This window comes from Capsicum annuum, chromosome 10 (assembly GCF_002878395.1).
Source record: "Capsicum annuum cultivar UCD-10X-F1 chromosome 10, UCD10Xv1.1, whole genome shotgun sequence".
In the NCBI taxonomy this organism is placed as follows: domain Eukaryota; kingdom Viridiplantae; phylum Streptophyta; class Magnoliopsida; order Solanales; family Solanaceae; genus Capsicum; species Capsicum annuum.
In genome coordinates this window covers 206,094,103-206,113,709 of record NC_061120.1, presented here as the reverse complement: position 1 = coordinate 206,113,709, position 19,607 = coordinate 206,094,103, and the positions used below count along the sequence as shown (strand labels likewise).

The window sequence follows — 19,607 nt, the reverse complement described above, 5'->3', positions numbered from 1 at the left end:
TATATTTATTTTCAAATCTCTTAATTATGTGTAAAAATATAATGCACAAAAATAAAAACACTTATAAAAGATTAAAAAAATTGTAACGAGTTTACGTTGATAGTCTTAACACAAAATTAATGCACGTTGCATCTTGGATAATTATTTAAGTGCTTTTAAAATCTAATTAATGTGAAAGAAACTTTTCAACATGAAACAAATGATTAAGAAAATAAAGAAAAATATAGAAAAGGTAAAATTTAAATATAAATCCTAACATAAGAGGTTTTCCCTAATAACTAAATATTTTTGTATGTATTACCAAAAAAAAAATATTTTTGTATGTGTAATGAAATCATTATATATATATATATATATATACTAGTTTAGGTGTACGCGCCTTGAACGTGTACCTTACTTTAATGAGTTCAAACATTAAGCTAAATAGAATATTTGTTTAAATAATAAAGATGAATATAATAATTAAATTTAATATCTTTTGAGTATGAAAAGATGGGGAGAATTTATTCATTAAACCTAATCTTTACCAAAATATTTTTAAAAGTCGATCAGCATTTATCTACTATTTGTAAATTGCAACAAAATAATAATGATAGAGACATCAAAATAATACAATTAAATCTAATATTTACACACAAAAGTTTTCTCAAAGTCGTCTGACACTCATTTACCACCTGTAAACAATAACAAAATAATATGATAATAGAGATATCAAAATAATACAACTAAACCTAACCTTTACATAAAAAAAATTCATCAAAGCCGACCAACATTTATCTATCACCTGTAAACTGCAACAAAATAATACGATAAAATTGATATCAAAACATTACAATTAAACTTAAATTTTACACACAAAAATTTCTCAAAGTTGATCGAGATTCATCTACAAACCGTCAACTACCATAAAATAATAAACTAATAGAGATATTACGATAATACAATTAAACCTAACTTTTACCTAAAAAAAAATTCAAAGCCGACTCACATTCATCTAGCATCTGTAAACTAAAATAAAACAATAAGACAATAAAGATATCAAAACAATACAATTAAACCTAATTTTTACACTATAAATTCTTCAAAGCCAACCGACATTCATTTATGACCTATAAACTCTAAAAATATATATATAATAGTGATCACAAAGCTTCGATTTTGATCCAACTAATTCTTATCTGAACGAAAATTTTGACCCTAAAAATGATTTTGAATGAAAACAAAGAAGATATATATATACACACATACTGAATTATATTATGCTGACAAAAATAGTGAAGAAGTTGAGGGTTAGAAAATCAAGCATCCATCAATCTAGACATGCAATTGAATCAAGTTAGATGAGCATCAATCATATTCTTCCAATAGGCAAACCGGTTTATTCTCTAGTTTAACGTACATACCAATATTTATAGAAGTATTTCCTTAATAGGGTCTTATATTAGGAGTATTTTTCTATGTGAAAAGTGGAAAGAAAAATATTAATTAATTCTCCTACCATATATTTTAGGAAGTCTAGTAGAAAAAAATATTAATTAATTCTCCTACCATATATTCTAGGAGTTTCATATATTTTAGGAAGTCTAGTTAATATAATAAAAAAATAATTAAATAATAAATTTTAAAAAAATAGTGAAAAGACAGTCTTGTCTAAAGAAGAGTCTTTTAATGAAGGACAAAAAGTTCAAATCACTTTTCTAAGCGTCTTCACGCTTTTAATATATTATATATATAGATATAGCTATAATATAGATATAGATATAGATATAGATATAGATATATACTAGTTTAGATGTACGTGCTTTGCGTGTGTACGTCACTTTAATGAGTTCAAACATTATACTAAATAGGATATTTATTTAAATAATATAGATAAATATAATAATTAAATTCAATATCTTTTGAGTATGTAAAGATGGAGAATTTATTTATTAAACCTAACCTTTACAAAAAATATTTTTAAAAGTCGATCAACATTTATTTACCATCTATAAATTGCAATAAAGTAATGCAATGATCGAGACATCACAATAATACAATTAAACCTAATCTTTATACACAAAAAATTTCTCAAAGTCGTCTGACACTCATCTACCACCTGTAAACAATAACAAAATAATATGGTAATAGAGATATCAAAATAATACAACTAAATCGAACCTTTACACAAAAAAAATCCTCAAAGCCAAACAATATTTATCTATCACTTGTAAAATGCAGGAAAATAATACGATAAAAGTGATATCAAAATAATACAATTAAACTTAAATTTTACACACAGAAATTTCTCAAAGCCGATCGAGATTCATCGACGAACTGAAAACTACCACAAAATAACAAACTAATAAAGATATTATTATAATACAATTAAACCTAACTGTTACCTAAAAAAAATTTCAAAGCCGACCCACATTCATCTAGCATGTGTAAATTAAAATAAAACAATAAGATAATAAAGATATCAAAACAATACAATTAAACCACACAAGAAATTCTTCAAAGCCAACCGACATTAATTTACGACCTGTAAAATATAAAAAAATAATATAAAATAATATAATAGTGATCACAAAGCTTTGATTTTGATCCAACTAATTTTTGTCTGGGCAAAAATTTTGACCCTAAAGAATGATTTTGAATGAAAACAAAGAATATATATATATACACACACACAGAGAAAAGTTGAATTCTATTATGCTGACAAAAAACAGTGAAAAATTTGAGGGTTAGAAAATCAAAGCATCCATCAATCTAGACATGCAATCGAATCAAGTTAGATGAACATCAATCATATTCTTCCAATAGGGAAACCGGTTATGTAAAGCTTACAAAAGGACTACTACAACTGAAAAAAAAAAAAAGCATAAATCATTCACTTCACATAATTAAATAATCTTAAACAAAAAAAAAAAAAACTAAATAAAGCACATACGAATTTTTTTTTACCAAAAAAAAAACTTAAAATCCTTACTTCGTTGTTTAACTTCAATATAAACGCGAACATCTGTTCACAGTACAACACCTGAATTACAGAAGAAACTACAATAATATTAATTAAAAAATAATAGACTAATTGAAAGATAAAAACATAATTAACATACTAACCTTTGGATAGTAAAATCTTTTCTATATGATCATTCAAGAAAAAAAAACAAGAAACATTATTCAAAGACAATTAGCAAATTAATAGAAAAAATAAATTAACATATTAAACTAATGTTGTTATTGCCCATATTCCAAAAATATTAATTTTCATTAGACTGTATCTTTCCATGACCGAGAAGGGAGATGTTTCATAGAAAACGTCTGTGTGTTTGTGTGTAGACGTACATCTCAATATTTATAAAAATATTTTCTTAATAGGTCCTATTTTAGGAATATTTTTCTAATTGAACAGTAGAAAGGAAAATATTAATTAATTCTTCAACCATATATTTTAAGAGTCCCATATATTTTAGGAAGTCTAGGAGAAAGGAAAATATTAATTAATTCTCTTATCATATATTTTAGGAGTCTCATATATTTTAGGAAGTCTAATTAATATAATAAAAAATAATTAAATAATAAATTAAAAATAGAGAAAAAACAATTTTTTCTAAAGAAGAGTCTTTTAATGAAGGGCAAAAAGTTCAAATCAAGGGTCTTCACATTTTTAATATATATATATATATATATATTAAACCAGTACGCTTCAGCTTAACTTTTTATTTATTTTTCTTTTTAGTCAGTTTCTATAATTTTTATTTCATGACTTAAGTTTATTCTAATATAAGAAGTTTTTAGTAAAACAAAATGATTACTATCTAATAAATGAAATGAAGTAACTATGTACATGTGTGTCTCTCTCTCTGTATATAAATATATAAAATTAAAAGTAAAAATGTCTTTAAAAATACCTTCCTCTTTTTCGTTTTTGAAAATGAAGTTTCTCTAAGCTCTATTTTTTAATAAAAGTATTTTGTATTTTTAATTTTGTCAACATACATAATTAAGTTTTGTATGTACATAGAAAAATTTATCTGCATTCTTATCCAAATTTATAAAAGAGATTGTTAATAAATATTTTTTATAACCATGCGAAACGCAGATAATTTCACTAATTATACTTTACTAATACTAAATATTAAAGTGGGAAGATGCATGTAAAATCAAAAGTTGAAAGACCTCAAGAAGTCATCGTTCAATTCTGCATCATTCACATTCTCCTCAATCAGTAGTATTATTTATGGCTTTGTTGTTTCTATTATTGTAAATGCTGCAATTGTTATTTTGATATTACGATTGATGAGGAGAAAGAAAAGTTTGATAGGGTCTTCAATGTTAAGTATGAATTTTAATTGTTGTGGTCGATCGTTGATCTTGGTTTATATATTATTTATACTAGAAAATTTATCTGCTTTTGACGCAGTCGTCAAAGACATCTAATATATATATGTGTGTGTGATGACAGTTTTCATACTTCAAGTGATATTACATTTTCGAATTTGCCTATTAAAATGTATAGAGGATTCGACTTTTATAAATAGATTATATTTATAATATTGATATGCATTTCTTAATCAATTATTTCTTTGATTTCTCATGCTGACAAAGTTTTAAGGAAGTTTGTATTCTTTTTAATATATATTATAATGTCTCTATATATTGTATGTTCAATATATGCATATTTAAGTTAAGATTTGTGAATAGTATTTTAATTATTTTTTACATAAAAAAATGCAAAATTAAAAAATTACACCCATTAATTTAAATAGTAAAATACAAAAGGGAAAAGATACATCCATTAATTGATCGTGTCTTATAAAAATACCTAGATGTAATATTTGATTCCATTAAAAAGTGTAGAATTCAATTGATGATCTTCTTTCGAGATGAAAGAAAAGGCTTTTTATTGTTAAACCACTTATATTTAAAAAAACAATCGCATAAATACATCATTTTTTAAAGTTTAAAAAATTGTAAATAAAACATAAATGGTCCTTCTTCATGTATATGATTCTTTAAAATTACTTTATTCTTCTCACGTACTTTATATTTGTTAATTTTCAATTTTTGCATATTTCATGATTGGTGGTCTAAAAACTTGAAAATAACAAACAAACAAATCAAAATGTATTTTAACATTTAAAAATTATTTCTTTTAATAATCAGTTGTAAAGTTTTACATTTAATTTGTTGATATAACAATATGTCGTAAAACAAAAATGAATCATTCACTGAATCTCTCAATATTTTGAAAGAGGATTTTTTTAATTAATGTCAAATAAAGACATTTACTTAAAATGAAAATGAATAATTCACATCTCTCGATATTTTGAAAGAGGATTTTTTTAATGAATGTCAAATAAAGATATTTACTTACTCAACTCCCTTTTTTAATTGTTATCAAAATTTATGAGTATACATTCAATTCAAACTTCAAATTGAGGCTTGCATCATTATCGGTTTAATCGGTTAGATTTCATGCGTAAGTAAATTTTATTTAAGCATATTTTCAATAAGAAATATTCAATGTATCCAAATTTAAGAATCTTTTAGCCAAATGTATTTTGAAACTAAAGAAAGTTATCTCATAAAAGTAGGCATTAGAGTTTTTCTAATTGAATGCCTAGTATGGTGGAAAGTTATACCTAAATATAAATGTAACCATCCTATGCATTTTGTTAGTAACAACAATCACAAGTCATATAAAAATCAGACTAAAAGAATATCTTCGAATTAATTAACTTCTTTGTTTTCAATGATGCCTTCAACTCGAGATTACACATATTACTTTTTAATAATAATAATTGAGAAAAATGAAATAAAAGGTAAGAAAAGAAGAAAAAAATGAAAATAGATGTCATGTCACATCACATTTTGTACGTTCTCCTTTATTATTATATATTGATTCTATAATCCTTTCATGTAAAACGTTATCATTTTGCAGTAACATTCATGCTACTCACTCTTCATTATTTCATGTATTCTTAATATTTACTACACTTTTAATTGGCTTTATATAGGCTTTTAGATATTGTGATTTGTGAATGAAGAAAATGATATTTAGGAAAAACATTTAAAAAATCAAAAAAAAGAAAAGAAAAAAAGGGATAAATAAGAATGAAGATCACAAAGAAGTGTTATATCACCTTGTCTAAATATAATCACAGGAGCAAAAAGTAAAACCTTGATTGCAAAGCTGCAGAAAAAGAAAGAGAATTGATGAAAACTAATGTCATTACAAATGAAAGAAAAGAATAGCATATTAAAAATGAAGTTAAAATAAGAACAAAATAAATAAAATAAACTACGCAGAACCACAAAGAAACTCCAACTTAAATACAAATACCCAAAGAGAGAAATCCAGGAAAAAGGAATAGAAGTAAGCAAAACTTACCAGCCATTTGCTTTTCCCTTTACATTTCAAATCTCTTCACTATATGATAATATATATAATTTTCCTAATCATCGTTAATCTCCTTAATTTAGTAAAGAAAATGAAAAGATACTGAAAATGACGAGTTTTTGAAACTGATAAAATTTAATTATGTTATCATTGACAGTTTCAATAGAGGAAAACAATTTACTTCAGCAATGAATAGGCATAACACATTATATTGAATACATATTAAATTTATTTGTTTGTTTAATAAAAATAATGGCTAAAGAATAGGAAAAAAAATCTCAAAAAGGAGAAAAAAGAAAATTGAAATAGTGGTTATAGAGATATGCCACATCAGCATCCCCATAATCTTCCTTTATATAGAGAGAGATGTGAAAAAAATTCACTTGTACACAAATGAAAAATTGTTTTGTAAAGGCTGCTTCTAAAATTCATCACTTTCAGTTAGTCAATACAGTTGTTATTTGACAATGCTTTGGGTTGTTTATTTATCGGTTTACAATAACATAATTTGTACATAAATTAGAACAGTAATTTGTTTTTAGAAGTTAGATTTAATGTAAATTAATAAAGTAGTGCTAAATGTAATTTTTGACATATAGTTTAGTTATGTCTTCTTTCTTTGTTGATCAATATTCTTCATTTTGAGGAACTTAATATATTTTATTAATTTTTATTTAATTTAAGCATACTACATATTATTATGTTATTTTTAAAATGATCATGCATAACAAGGGGTTCACGCGCATCGTGCATTCCCAGAAACTAGTTAGTAATTAAGAAGAACCATTATTTTTAATTGGTTCCTTCACTACTATATTTTCTTCCATTATTAATTTTAATATGTTTTATTTAAATTAAAAATTTATCAAAAATAAATTATCTACCTCCATATGACAGAAGTAAGATTACGTACACACTATCCTTATCGTTGTATCTAAAATAGAGAAAATTAACTAAATAAACTTATTAGATTATTTATTGCAAGTTATAACAACTCTTTTTAGTTTTCAAGTTATAGCAACTTTCATTAAAAAACTAAAAGAAGATATTTTTTGTTTTTTTAAAAAAGCATATCAAAATCATTACAGAAAAGAAAAATATAGATTTAATATAACTAAAATATGATACTCCTTCTTTAAATATAGTTAAACTTAATAATTGATATTTATTTTTCCTTTTTTAAAGGGTCCGTTTCTGTTTCCATCTTAATCCACGTTCTTTTTTTCTATAATATTATATTGTTTCAGTAAACAACTTTCATAAGTTACTATTATTTTATGCAACTTCTGAGAAATTTTATTGAAAGAGAAGCTTTCATAAGTTATTATTGTTTTATATAGATATGAATTGTGATAATTTGCATTCAATTATGATACGTTATGAAGGGAGATGAGATTCCTCAGATATGTTAAATTAGTTAGCAAATTGATATTTTGCATTCAACCGTATTTAAAGAATTAAATATTTTCATTTTAAATAATTTAGGAATAAAATAATTAAAATATTTTTTTATGTTTTTCTTCAATTCTTTATTATTAAAATATTAAAATTTGTATAATATGATGATGAAATACTCTTGAAAGATTAACTGTAGCTATTATTGTGTATGTTTATGGAATGCATGATATAATTAAAACTTATATAATATTTGTTGTTACAACTGGTATACCAAGAGACTTTGATGTAGACGGGTTATGTATAATGCAACTACAAACTACAAAGAATTAGCATAAGCAATTGTAATATAGCTGAGGATAGACACAACTTCAAATCAATTTGAAATAAAGTATATAATAAGTGATAGATGTCTGTCAATGGTTATACACAATATTGACACAAGTGTAAAGGTCTATCTGGAACAAAAGAAGATAGTTATTGTTTTTTCGTAAAATATTCATTTTACGTTACAGTTAAGGATATATCGATCGAGCCAATACATCCAAATGAAGGAGCAATTGCTAGTGTTGGAAAACATAGTTTTAAAGAAAGAATTTTGAAACATAGAAATCTATTTTCAAATGATTCCGTTCGTTTGATAGGCTTAAGTCCAGATTTTGAAGAAGTTGAAGAACAATGTGTTTAAATAATTGGTGATGCAGCGAATACATTAGAATGTTACTAGCAAACATGGTGATCTCAAAAGATCCAGAAGAGTTATTCCAAAATTTTAAATTCATAACCCTACAAGTCACAAATCAAGGATGCAATAGATGTTTATGTCCAACCATAGATTTTTTGTTCAATTATGACTTCTTTGAATGTAATAGGTTCAAACTATTTTTGTTCGTGAAAGATTTTGTTAAAATTTATAAAATATATTTTTTCGTTAAAGTTCGTATCATGATTTGGATATTTTGTGAATATTTTTTGCTTTATGTAATGATCATTATCATTGAAGTTTATATTAATTGTTATATTATATTGAAAACATCCTATTAAGTTGATGTTCATTATTGTGGATGATTTTACATTTGTAATGCTCAATTAACATATATATATATATATATATACATGTGTGTGTGTGTGTTTTATCATGCATTTTGCATTAATAAAATACTGCGGTGCTCTTTAGTTTATTCGTATAGATACATTTTGCATACATTAGATATTGTTTACTGTATTCAATTGAATTGATATTAATGTACCTGCTTTATAATATCTCATAAATGTCACTAGCTATCGATATTTATACATTAGTTTGATTATCGAGCATCTTATTTGTGTTATCCCATAATATTTGTTTAGCTAGCAGGCTCCGGTTAATTAACCCTAAGCACTTGAAGATCTATATTTTGTTTAGAAAAAATGGGATCAGGCACACCACAAATAAATAAAGTAAAAACTAAAAGAATAAATCAATTAATTATGAGATACTGACAGAGGAGAAAAGCAGAGTGAGATTATTTTAATAAGTTAGAAAAATTATCTTGCTAATCATAATAAGATTGGTCTCTTGTCATCATTATTGTTTGACTACAGCTAGGTACATTTGCTTTTGTTCTTAATCACCTACGTATCAACTTATAAACAACATATGATTAAAAACTTGATAAATAACAAGTTTGCTGACTTAAAATTAAAGCTATTGATCCCTAAAAGTGAAGAAGTGTTTAATTCGAACGAAGGAATGAATGATGGAAAACCCAACTTTACACGCATTAATACCGAAAAATAAGAGAAAAAGAAGATAAAAAAGATAATTTATTGTAAAGAAGGAAAATTTTTATTGGTAAAGTAACACTGGAAATCGTGTAAGTATTGAACTACTAACTTAATTAACAATGTTAATAAAAAGTCAAAAATAATGTATTAATGTAAAAAAAATATATTTACCATATTTCACTCCCTAGATTGTGAACAGATTTTAAAACTTATTTAATAAAATGAAAAAAGAGATAATTATTGCTACCAACAATAATACTTGTCATAATTGTTAAACAATTTACTAAAGAGCGATAAATCTTAAAGACTATAAATAAGGATATAATGTGAATATTAAATATGAAAAAAGATGATTTTCTAATATTTTATTAAAAAATATTTTTCTTAAAAGTTACTATAACTTTGAATTATTTTTTAGTCTAGTAATTATTGAAAAGTGTTTCTATAACTTGTAATAAATTTATGATATATTAAAAGTGTGAAGACAAAAGTGATTTGAATTTTTTAGCCTTTTAAAATTTCTTACGATAGCTAAAGTTGTATTTTCATTTATTTTTTTAATTATTATGTTATTATATTTATAATATTAACTAGAATCTTAAAATATATATGAAAAAAATAAATTAATATAGGAAGAACTCTAATTAATGCTTTCGCCGTTTTCTTATTTTTGGGTCAAAACCATCGTGTCCTTTTTGCAAAAATTCTTTACTTATTTTTAGCAAAATTTAGTGATATCCTAATGTAATTCCCTACAAATATAATGTATACCTTTTTCTGAAAATCAAATATATGGAAATTAAGAGAGAACTAATTAATGTTTAAGTGCCAAATTTAAAAAGGACTTCATAAATAGGAGAATTACCAAAGAGCAAATACTTTATAGTTAATGATTTCCACGTGCTCAAATATTAGAAAACATATTTTAGGTAAAATTTTAAACACTTTTAGTTACTTTTAGGTTTAGAATTTTATTATATTAAAAAAATTGAAATTAATATAAGTCTTTATTTTATTTAGGTAAGAAAGCATAATATTTTATAATTCTAAATTAATTAAAATTTTATTTTATATATACATAAAAAAAATTGGTTTAACAGAAACATACACCCTTCTTCTTCTTCAACATTTTCGGCCAATAACTATTTTTTGATGATTGAATGAATTTTAATTGAATTGTATACATCTATTTCGTATTTTATTTGTGCAATAATTCCATAAAATTGTATTCTTTTTTTTTTTTTTTTTTGAATTTTGTGTTTTTTCTTTTCTCGGCCTTTTTTGACAATAAATGGCTTACAATTTGATGTTTAATCTTTTACGAGAATTTTTTATTTTGACAATCTTCGAGTCATGAATGAGAAAAGGATATTCACAACAAAGATGCGTGAGTGTAAGGTTCCAACGTCCAAGCATGGTGCTAGAGTCAACTTGATAACGAAATCAACCTACAACACGGAAACAAGACTCAAAACACAAGAGGAAACCGAGAGAGTCACAACACACACTCTCGGCCACAAGTCACAAACCGAGAATACAACACACTGACAAGATGAACAAGGTGTAATCACAACATAACAGTAACAACTACAACAACAATATGAAGAACAACACAAGGATAAAAAGAACCAAACAGTTTTTACTAAACAAGAAAGAAACACTACAAACGATTACAAGAAGATAAAGATAGGTAATGAGACATCAACTCTTACAAGAACTAAGAACCTAAGTGTATGTTAAACACTAAGACCCTTAATACATGTAAAAGTAACACCAACACTCTTACAATGACACAAGAGGGCGTTAACCACTCAAGCATCAAGGTTTCTAACAATGTTTTGCAATACTAGTGATTCCACACTAGCATCACCCTCATTTCGGTTTTGGTGGCTTTTCCAAGCCCTACAACTAAGGTGTTACACTCTCCATGAGAGAAGAATGGTGTTACAAGTTGTGTCTTACAATCTCATTTAACAACTAAAGAAATAAAGACCTAATACTAGCCTATTTATAGACTTATTACAACATAAGTGAAATGTCCAAAAAACCCTTAATGAAGGGAAAACGAAAGACGCCTATGGAGTGTAGTCCAAGTGTAGTGTATGGACGGTTTTTGGTGCATAATTAAGTCTTCTTTGTCTCTTCAATTGCACACACCAAGTCTCGAGTCCAACGTGCACTCTCATAAGCCCATATCCGTGATTATTCTTGTATCACAACCTTAGATCATGAATCTACAACTTCAAAAACAGTTAGAGAATGCTAAGTTTAGCATTATTTAATGTATAATATTATAAAAAAGGAATTGGTGAAGATGTAGCAACTAGATAATGAACCAAAGCTGCCCTTAGTTGATTTTTGTAGCTATTTTTTTTTCTGTTGGGGTGGGGGTAAAGGGTGGAGGGTGAGAGTGGATCCTTTCTAAGAAAACAGTAAAAATTTTATATAAAGCAAAATATTGATTTTGGGTGTTACAATAGTTCTTGTATTGATATATCTCCAAATTTGTTGTATTGATATGTCTCAAAATTTGGATGAGGGTTTTACACCTGTCAATTGAACTCTAAATTTAGTTATACTCCATAATGCGTAATACATTATTAATTGGAATATACTTCTTTCTTTTTATTTTTTTTAATTCAAGTTGTCTTTTTGCATTAATTAACATCATTTTTTTTTTTTATCTTTCATCAAGTTCTATTATACATCAAAGATTTCTTGCTTATTCTTCTGAATTTTAAGAGATTTGACTTACGTGCTCATGGATGATTTCGAGGAGCTCATCACTGGTATACGTAAATGTCTTTGAATTAAAGCCTAGAAGATCAAGATAAGGCCTTGAAGTTTAAATTATTAAATTATCATGAAATCAAAAGTTACACATGCGAGACACGTGCGGTTTATCTAGTAATTTAATAAGTCTATTTAGGATAATTTTCATAAAATTAACTTGACTTCTCATACGAGGCCCACTTAAATATTTCCTCATAAGTTCTTTTTTATCGTAATTTTGTCATACCACTTCTAATTAGTCCACGATTTAACTATATCACCCCTAATTAATTATTATAATTCATTCACATATTAAAAATTAATAATATTTAATAAAGAGAAGTAAAATAAATATTTATAACATGCTGCTTCAACCGCTTCAATCGTAATTTATAAAATATCACCCCTAATTAATTATTATAAGTCATCTAAGTATTTAAAAATTAATAATATTTAATACAAAAGGTAAAATAGCTATAAAATGATAAATTAATTCTTCATGTTTTAAATTAACTTGACGTTTTATACGAGGCACACTTAAATTTTCTGCACAAGTATTTTTTTTATAATAATTTTGTTATATCACTTCTAATTAATCGTTGTGAGTCATTTAAGACATGTCTGAGTTCGACTCGCTACTTCAATCGTGATTTTACTATATTACCCCTAATTAATTAATCATTAGTATGTACTTTAACTTGAATGTTATCTCATTTTTTTCCATAGTTTTTTTTAGGGCTGATCATTTGGTTTGTTCGGTTTGATTGTTTAATATCGATTCAATTTTTTGGTGTTCGGATTGACGAAAATGACAATCATAACCAAATCGAAATAAATTCAGTTTGGTTTGATTTTTACAAATTCGATTCGGTTATTTCACATTTTTATTCTGATTTTGAAGATTAAAATAATGAGTCTCTCTTTGTCATGACTTGCCATTTAAGTTAATGAGTTTTGTAGAAAAATGATTTTTTTTAAACTTGAATTTCATTTTCAAAAATAAACAACCCAACATGTATGAATTGAAATGAAATAAAAGTTTAACATAATATATAACTGTATTATGCATAATTTTGGGTTACTTATATATATATATATATATGTATTATTTATATAATTTCGATTTTTCAATTTAACCATTTTTCTTTTGAAAAATAAAAAATCGAACTGTTTAACCGAATTTTTAAAGTTTGAAACTGAAATCGATCTGAAAAATTAAAATTAAAATTTGATTTATTTTTTTTAATTTTTTAGTTTGAACCAAAATATGCTCAATCCTAATTTGTTTCGAATTTAATTGATTTAGTTTGATAAATATTTTGTTAGAGTGAAAATATTTTGTCATTGAGGGACAAACATAAAGGACTAGAGCAGTTAAATACATAGACCATTTTCAACCTGCCCTCAAATCCCTATATTCTATCATATTCTCCTGAAAAAATATATACCCGAATTCCACCGGCTTTCAATCTCTTGTTCATCGCTCATCACGTATGTGACCTTAAAACTGCATCTACTCAATATATTTCTTACCCTTTTCCTTGTTTTTTGTATACTTTTTTGGTAATTTTATTTATTTGCTGCCGTGCCGTTATTAGGGTTTTATTTATTTTGCTATTTTTTCAATTTACGAGTTGAAAAACTCTTTTATTTTAGGGTAACAAGTTAGTTTGATTTATCGTCAAATCAAATAGTCTAGATCTTTTTCTACAAAAAAATGAATCTATGGTGGGTTTTGGGTTCTGAAGACATAATATTGTTTCCGTTTCTGCTAATATTAGTATAAGATTTGATTTTGGGATTGGAATTTTTTTTAGCGATTTCATTGTTGTAAGGTAAGAAACCTGTTTAAGTCTGCAAAGTCTATTTGTTTTTTAGTTGTGTTATTGCATCCATCGAATGTAACAAGTTCAACATGCTATTTGACTAAGAAAATATTTGGTACCTGTTTGTTTAAGATCAAAATTATATTATTATGACTACTGTGTTGATGATAGCTTGATTTTTTATTATTTGGCGTAGACTCATGGTGTTCAGTCTGATAAGCAGCAGTGTTATTTGAGCTTCTTGCCTATTTGTTTCAGTTGTTTCTTGGTCAGTTGGCTAAGCCGACTTTTGTACCAACAGTCTATTTGTTCTGTCATTTCTAATTTGCTCTCTTTGGATGCCAACAGATTTTGATTTACAATGGGGAAGAACAAAAAAACAGATGAAGCTGGTGTAAGTGGGAAGGCCAAGGGAAGCAGCAAAGATAGCTCCAAGGAAGGTAAAAAGGAGAAGCTTTCTGTCTCTGCCATGCTTGCCAGTATGGACCAGAAACCTGACAAGCCCAACAAAGGATCTTCAGCCACTGCTTCCAGTAAGCCCAAGCCTAAAGCAGCTGCAAAAGCATCATCTTACACTGATGATATTGATCTTCCTCCCTCTGAAGATGAAGAAGAAGAGGAGCATTTCCTTGATGAAGAGGAAGATCTGAGAAGGCAAAGAAGGAACGAAACAGGTGGTGCACTCGATACCTCCATAAGTCATAAAGAGGTGAAGAAACGCGAAAAGAAGGGCATGATTGCTGTTCAGGCTGCTGAGGTGGCCAAAAAGGAGGCTCTTAGGGATGATCATGATGCTTTTACTGTTGTTATTGGCAGCAGGACATCTGTTCTTGAAGGTCAAGATGATGCTGATGCAAATGTCAAGGATATAAGTATAGAGAATTTCTCTGTAGCTGCCCGTGGAAAAGAACTTTTGAAGAACACATCAGTTAAGATTTCTCATGGGAAGAGATATGGTTTAGTTGGTCCCAATGGAATGGGAAAGTCCACCCTGCTAAAGCTCCTTGCTTGGAGGAAAATCCCTGTACCAAAAAATATTGATGTACTTTTGGTTGAACAGGAGGTAGTTGGCGATGATAGAACTGCTCTTGAAGCTGTCGTTTCAGCTAACGAGGAACTCATCAAGCTCCGGGAAGAGGCTGCATCTTTACAGAATGCTGCTGCATCTGTTGGTGAAACAGAGGACGACGTTGATGGGGATGATGTTGTTGAAAGACTTTCTGAACTGTATGAAAAGTTGCAGCTGATGGGATCAGATGCTGCTGAGGCCCAAGCATCGAAAATTCTTGCTGGACTAGGTTTTACCAAGGAAATGCAGGGTCGTTCCACCCGGTCTTTTAGTGGTGGTTGGAGGATGAGAATTTCTCTAGCACGGGCTCTTTTTGTTCAGCCTACTCTTTTGCTATTGGATGAACCTACTAATCATCTTGACCTTCGTGCTGTTCTATGGTTAGAGGAGTACCTGTGCAGATGGAAGAAAACTCTTGTTGTTGTTTCACATGATCGAGACTTTCTGAACACTGTTTGTAGTGAGATTATTCATCTCCATGACATGAAACTGCACTTCTATCGGGGCAACTTTGATGATTTTGAAAGTGGATATGAACAACGTCGCAAAGAGATGAACAAGAAGTTTGAGGTTTATGATAAGCAGGTAAAAGCTGCCAAGAGATCTGGAAGTCGAGCACAACAAGAGAAGGTAAAAGAGCGAGCCAAATTTGTTGCTGCCAAAGAATCAAAGAAAAAGGGCAAGGATAAGGTTGATGAAGATGAAACTCCAACTGAAGCCCCTAAGAAGTGGAGGGACTACACCGTGGAGTTCCACTTCCCTGAGCCTACAGAACTGACGCCTCCACTTCTTCAGCTAATTGAGGTCAGCTTCTCTTACCCTAATCGACCAGACTTCAGGCTCTCTAATGTTGATGTTGGAATTGATATGGGGACTCGAGTTGCTATTGTTGGGCCCAATGGAGCAGGCAAATCAACCTTGCTTAACCTCTTGGCAGGTGATTTAGTTCCTACAGAAGGTGAAGTCCGCAGAAGTCAAAAGTTAAGAATTGGACGGTACTCACAGCATTTTGTTGATCTTCTCACAATGGATGAAACACCTGTCCAGTACCTACTTCGTCTTCACCCAGATCAGGTGGGACCTAGTAAGCAAGAAGCTGTTCGTGCAAAGCTAGGAAAATTTGGACTTCCCAGCCATAACCATCTTACCCCTATTTTAAAGTTGTCTGGAGGACAAAAGGCTAGAGTTGTGTTTACATCTATTTCCATGTCGAAGCCTCACATCTTGCTATTAGACGAGCCAACAAACCATTTGGATATGCAGAGTATCGATGCTTTGGCAGATGCACTTGATGAATTCACTGGGGGAGTTGTGTTAGTCAGTCATGACTCGAGGCTCATATCGAGGGTTTGTGATGATGAAGAAAGAAGTGAAATATGGATAGTTGAGAATGGAACTGTTGAAAAGTTCCCTGATACATTTGATGAGTACAAGGCAGAACTTATAAGGGAAATCAGGGAAGAGGTTGATGATTGATGTTGTGACCAGCTTAGCTTATTCTATTGTAGTGTCTTTGAGGTTTTTTGTTCATCTTTTTGAATCATTTTCTTCTCGGCGTCATTTGTAATCTTCTATTGGGATATAAAAGAACATAGTGACCAAGTTATTTGTACTGTCATTCAATTTCTTGTTATGGTTTACCTCTCAGGTAATAATGTCAGAAAGATTGATTTTTGTTCTCATTCAATCTCCTCTCTTATTTCTAGTTTGTCATATTTGCCCTCAATTTGCTGTTTGAACTCGTGTTACCATCTATAAAATAGTGCCCTTACGTATGCTTGACATTGTTATTTGTGTTACTTGTGCATCTGCAAGATTACCAATCAAGTATTCTCCGAACATATGCATGATACTATTCTAGTGGAAAAATCTTGGCTTTTCACCTGGGCAGCTTCTGTTGTGATTTTCGATATCAGTAGCATCTGTTTCTCCCCATTCTGCTTCTTGTTTGAAATCTCCTCTTGTGCTTGACTGCAGCTTTTACTTATTTTTGTATTTTGTATGATGTCTAATAAAATGAGGCCGTTGACCGTGATATCTGTTGATTCTCAATTTTCAGTAACTTCAGGCAATTATATTGCAGGATTATGATTACTTATGGATTTTGTACTATTTTTTTTTTCTTTAATTTTCAGTTTTTTAGTTCACAGCGGCGGGGTGCACGGGGGACACTATTATGCATATATCAGGCCAACACTGGGTTTGTTGTTGTTGTACAATATGGATTGTTAACTTCTGTACTTGCGTATTATTTTGAGAGAAAAGATAAAACTTCAAATTCTAGTGCTTATATTGCTAAAATTGAGGTGAACAAGCAAAATATTGAAAAGAACTGGATTTCCCATGGTTAGCTTACAAGGGCCAATCACCGAAGTTTGACATTTATCTGATGGTAAGTCTGTTGTTGGGAGGAGGTTGCTAAAGAATTTGGTATACCAGTGCAATTCCAGCGTTACTGGCTATGGGCAAAGCGCCAGAACCATACATATCGGCCCAATCGTCCATTGACAGCTCAAGAAGAAGTTCAATCCGTAAGTTCTATCTGACAATCTTACCGCTGATGTATGCTTATGTCTGAATTATGACTGCAGTTCTATTGGTGATGTTCTGTGCTCTTCTTGTTTTTGGTTTCCCAGATTATCCCGTTGCTTAAAAAAAGAAGAAAATGGCCTTAGCATGATATTTTTTTCGTTTGTGTAAGATGTAGGTCATCACTAGATAATTCCTTATACAGTCTGCAGCTAAATGGCAGTTTGATTCTTTAAATTCTCTTGCTTGGTCTGTCTTCTACGAAAAAATGTTGTACATAAGGTTAATGATTTTTTGTGTTACAAGAATATGTGGACTGCAATCCACTAAGCAATGTAATTATGATGGCAATCTTTACTCTGGTGCCTGAAAAACTTGATTAGGAACTTGAAATCCACCAATTTCCCCTTACCAAAATAGATGCCTTCCGTGATGAATAGTTGAGGTGGCAAAGTTAACACCTGAACATATAGCCTGCCCAAGTTGGGCAGGTTATTGACCTGTCCATTTATTAGCTTTAGCACATTTCATCCCACAAAAAAATGGGATGATATATAAGCTCAAATGACCCATGAGAAATCTGCTAAAATATTTTCAAAAAGACATTTTATTTTTAATTTGATATGTTATATATTGCCATAATTAAAAAAAAATCAATTTCTTTAGGTATTAAAAGTTTATAAAAGAACAAATAAAGCAATTAAAACTTAGTAAGAATTGCGCGGGTTGGGTTGTGACTGCCTTTTAAGCCATTTCTACCCAAGTAACTTTGGGCGGGTTATTGACCCATCCATTTATTAATTCAACTCATTTTGACTCATCCAAATTCAACCCAACCCACCCACTTGACGCTGCTAGTGAACAGGATCTGTTTTTCTGTTCAATTTGATTCATCCAAGGCTGGTTCACAAGTCAATTGCTCTCTCCCCCCTTCCCTCACCGCCCCCCAGACATGTCTTTTGATTGGACCAAGTGTTGCGATCATCACGCCCCCTTGAGAGTGATATTCTTGAAGTGTGTATTCTTTGTATATTTCTTCTGGTAATCTTTCTTCTGTAGTGATTGATTTCTGCAATCTGTTGTAGAATGGAAATGCTTGGTTAACTTTGTGTGAATGATCTTATATATATGTTGTGTTTTTAGGTTGGTCAACTGAGAGAGGTTTCAAATAAAGCGAATAATGCTGAGCTAAAATTGTTTTTGGAGGTAGAATTTGGCCTGGTAATGTATCTGTTGCTTACTTTTCTTCTCCTTTGATGATTCGCTTGTTGCTTGTTTTTCATGTGAGGCTTTATTCTCCATGTTTTGCTTTTGCTGTCTATTTTGTTTTGTTTATACTTGCAGGAGTTGCAACCTGTTCCTCCTCCAGAGAAGATCAAGGAAGATATCCTTCTATTTTTCAAACTTTATGACCCTTCGAAAGAGGAGATAAGGTATTAATCTTTGCTTCTCTATTACTGGAAGACTAACAGTAAAGTAGTGATTTTCATGTCTGAATTTGGGACTTGCTCATTTATTTTTGGGAACAAGACTACATGGAAAGGTGTTTTTTACTTTACTCAACCTAGAGATCTAAAACATTGTAACAGTCAGCATGAGTTTTCAACGAAAAAGGAAAACATAAGAAGGATATCTTCATTGTTCTTTTGCGATTTCTTTTGAACTTGATAAGGACACAGCTGAACTTCTAATGCACTTAAACCTTGAAGTGCTGTTAAAACTGCTTGGGGCAGGTATATGAGAAGCCATGCTGTTGTCCTGTGAATGAGGTTTTTTTGGTCTTGTCTCTTTAACTTTTTTTTGGTTAGGTATGCTGGACGGCTTTTTGTGAAAGGAAGTGGAAAGCCGCTGGAGATATTGG

General features: G+C 29.1%; 2 protein-coding genes across 2 annotated transcripts in view; both read left to right on the top strand.

The window, feature by feature from the left end:
* Window positions 1-13,661: 13,661 nt before the first annotated feature.
* LOC107843602 (ABC transporter F family member 4) lies at window positions 13,662-16,904 on the top strand. Its single transcript, XM_016687926.2, has 2 exons — window positions 13,662-13,813; window positions 14,497-16,904. Exon 2 carries the CDS (start codon window positions 14,510-14,512, stop codon window positions 16,691-16,693), a length of 2,184 nt encoding a protein of 727 aa, XP_016543412.1. The 5' UTR covers window positions 13,662-13,813; window positions 14,497-14,509; the 3' UTR covers window positions 16,694-16,904.
* Window positions 16,905-17,233: 329 nt separating this feature from the next.
* LOC107844580 (ubiquitin C-terminal hydrolase 12) overlaps window positions 17,234-19,607 on the top strand; it is a 13,284-nt gene continuing 10,910 nt past the window's right edge. The window contains exons 1-6 of the mRNA XM_047397802.1: window positions 17,234-17,275; window positions 17,353-17,523; window positions 17,632-17,748; window positions 18,890-18,967; window positions 19,091-19,179; window positions 19,555-19,573. Of these exons, the coding sequence (XP_047253758.1) occupies window positions 17,234-17,275; window positions 17,353-17,523; window positions 17,632-17,748; window positions 18,890-18,967; window positions 19,091-19,179; window positions 19,555-19,573 (516 nt within the window). The remainder of the gene's footprint in view (window positions 17,276-17,352; window positions 17,524-17,631; window positions 17,749-18,889; window positions 18,968-19,090; window positions 19,180-19,554; window positions 19,574-19,607) is intronic.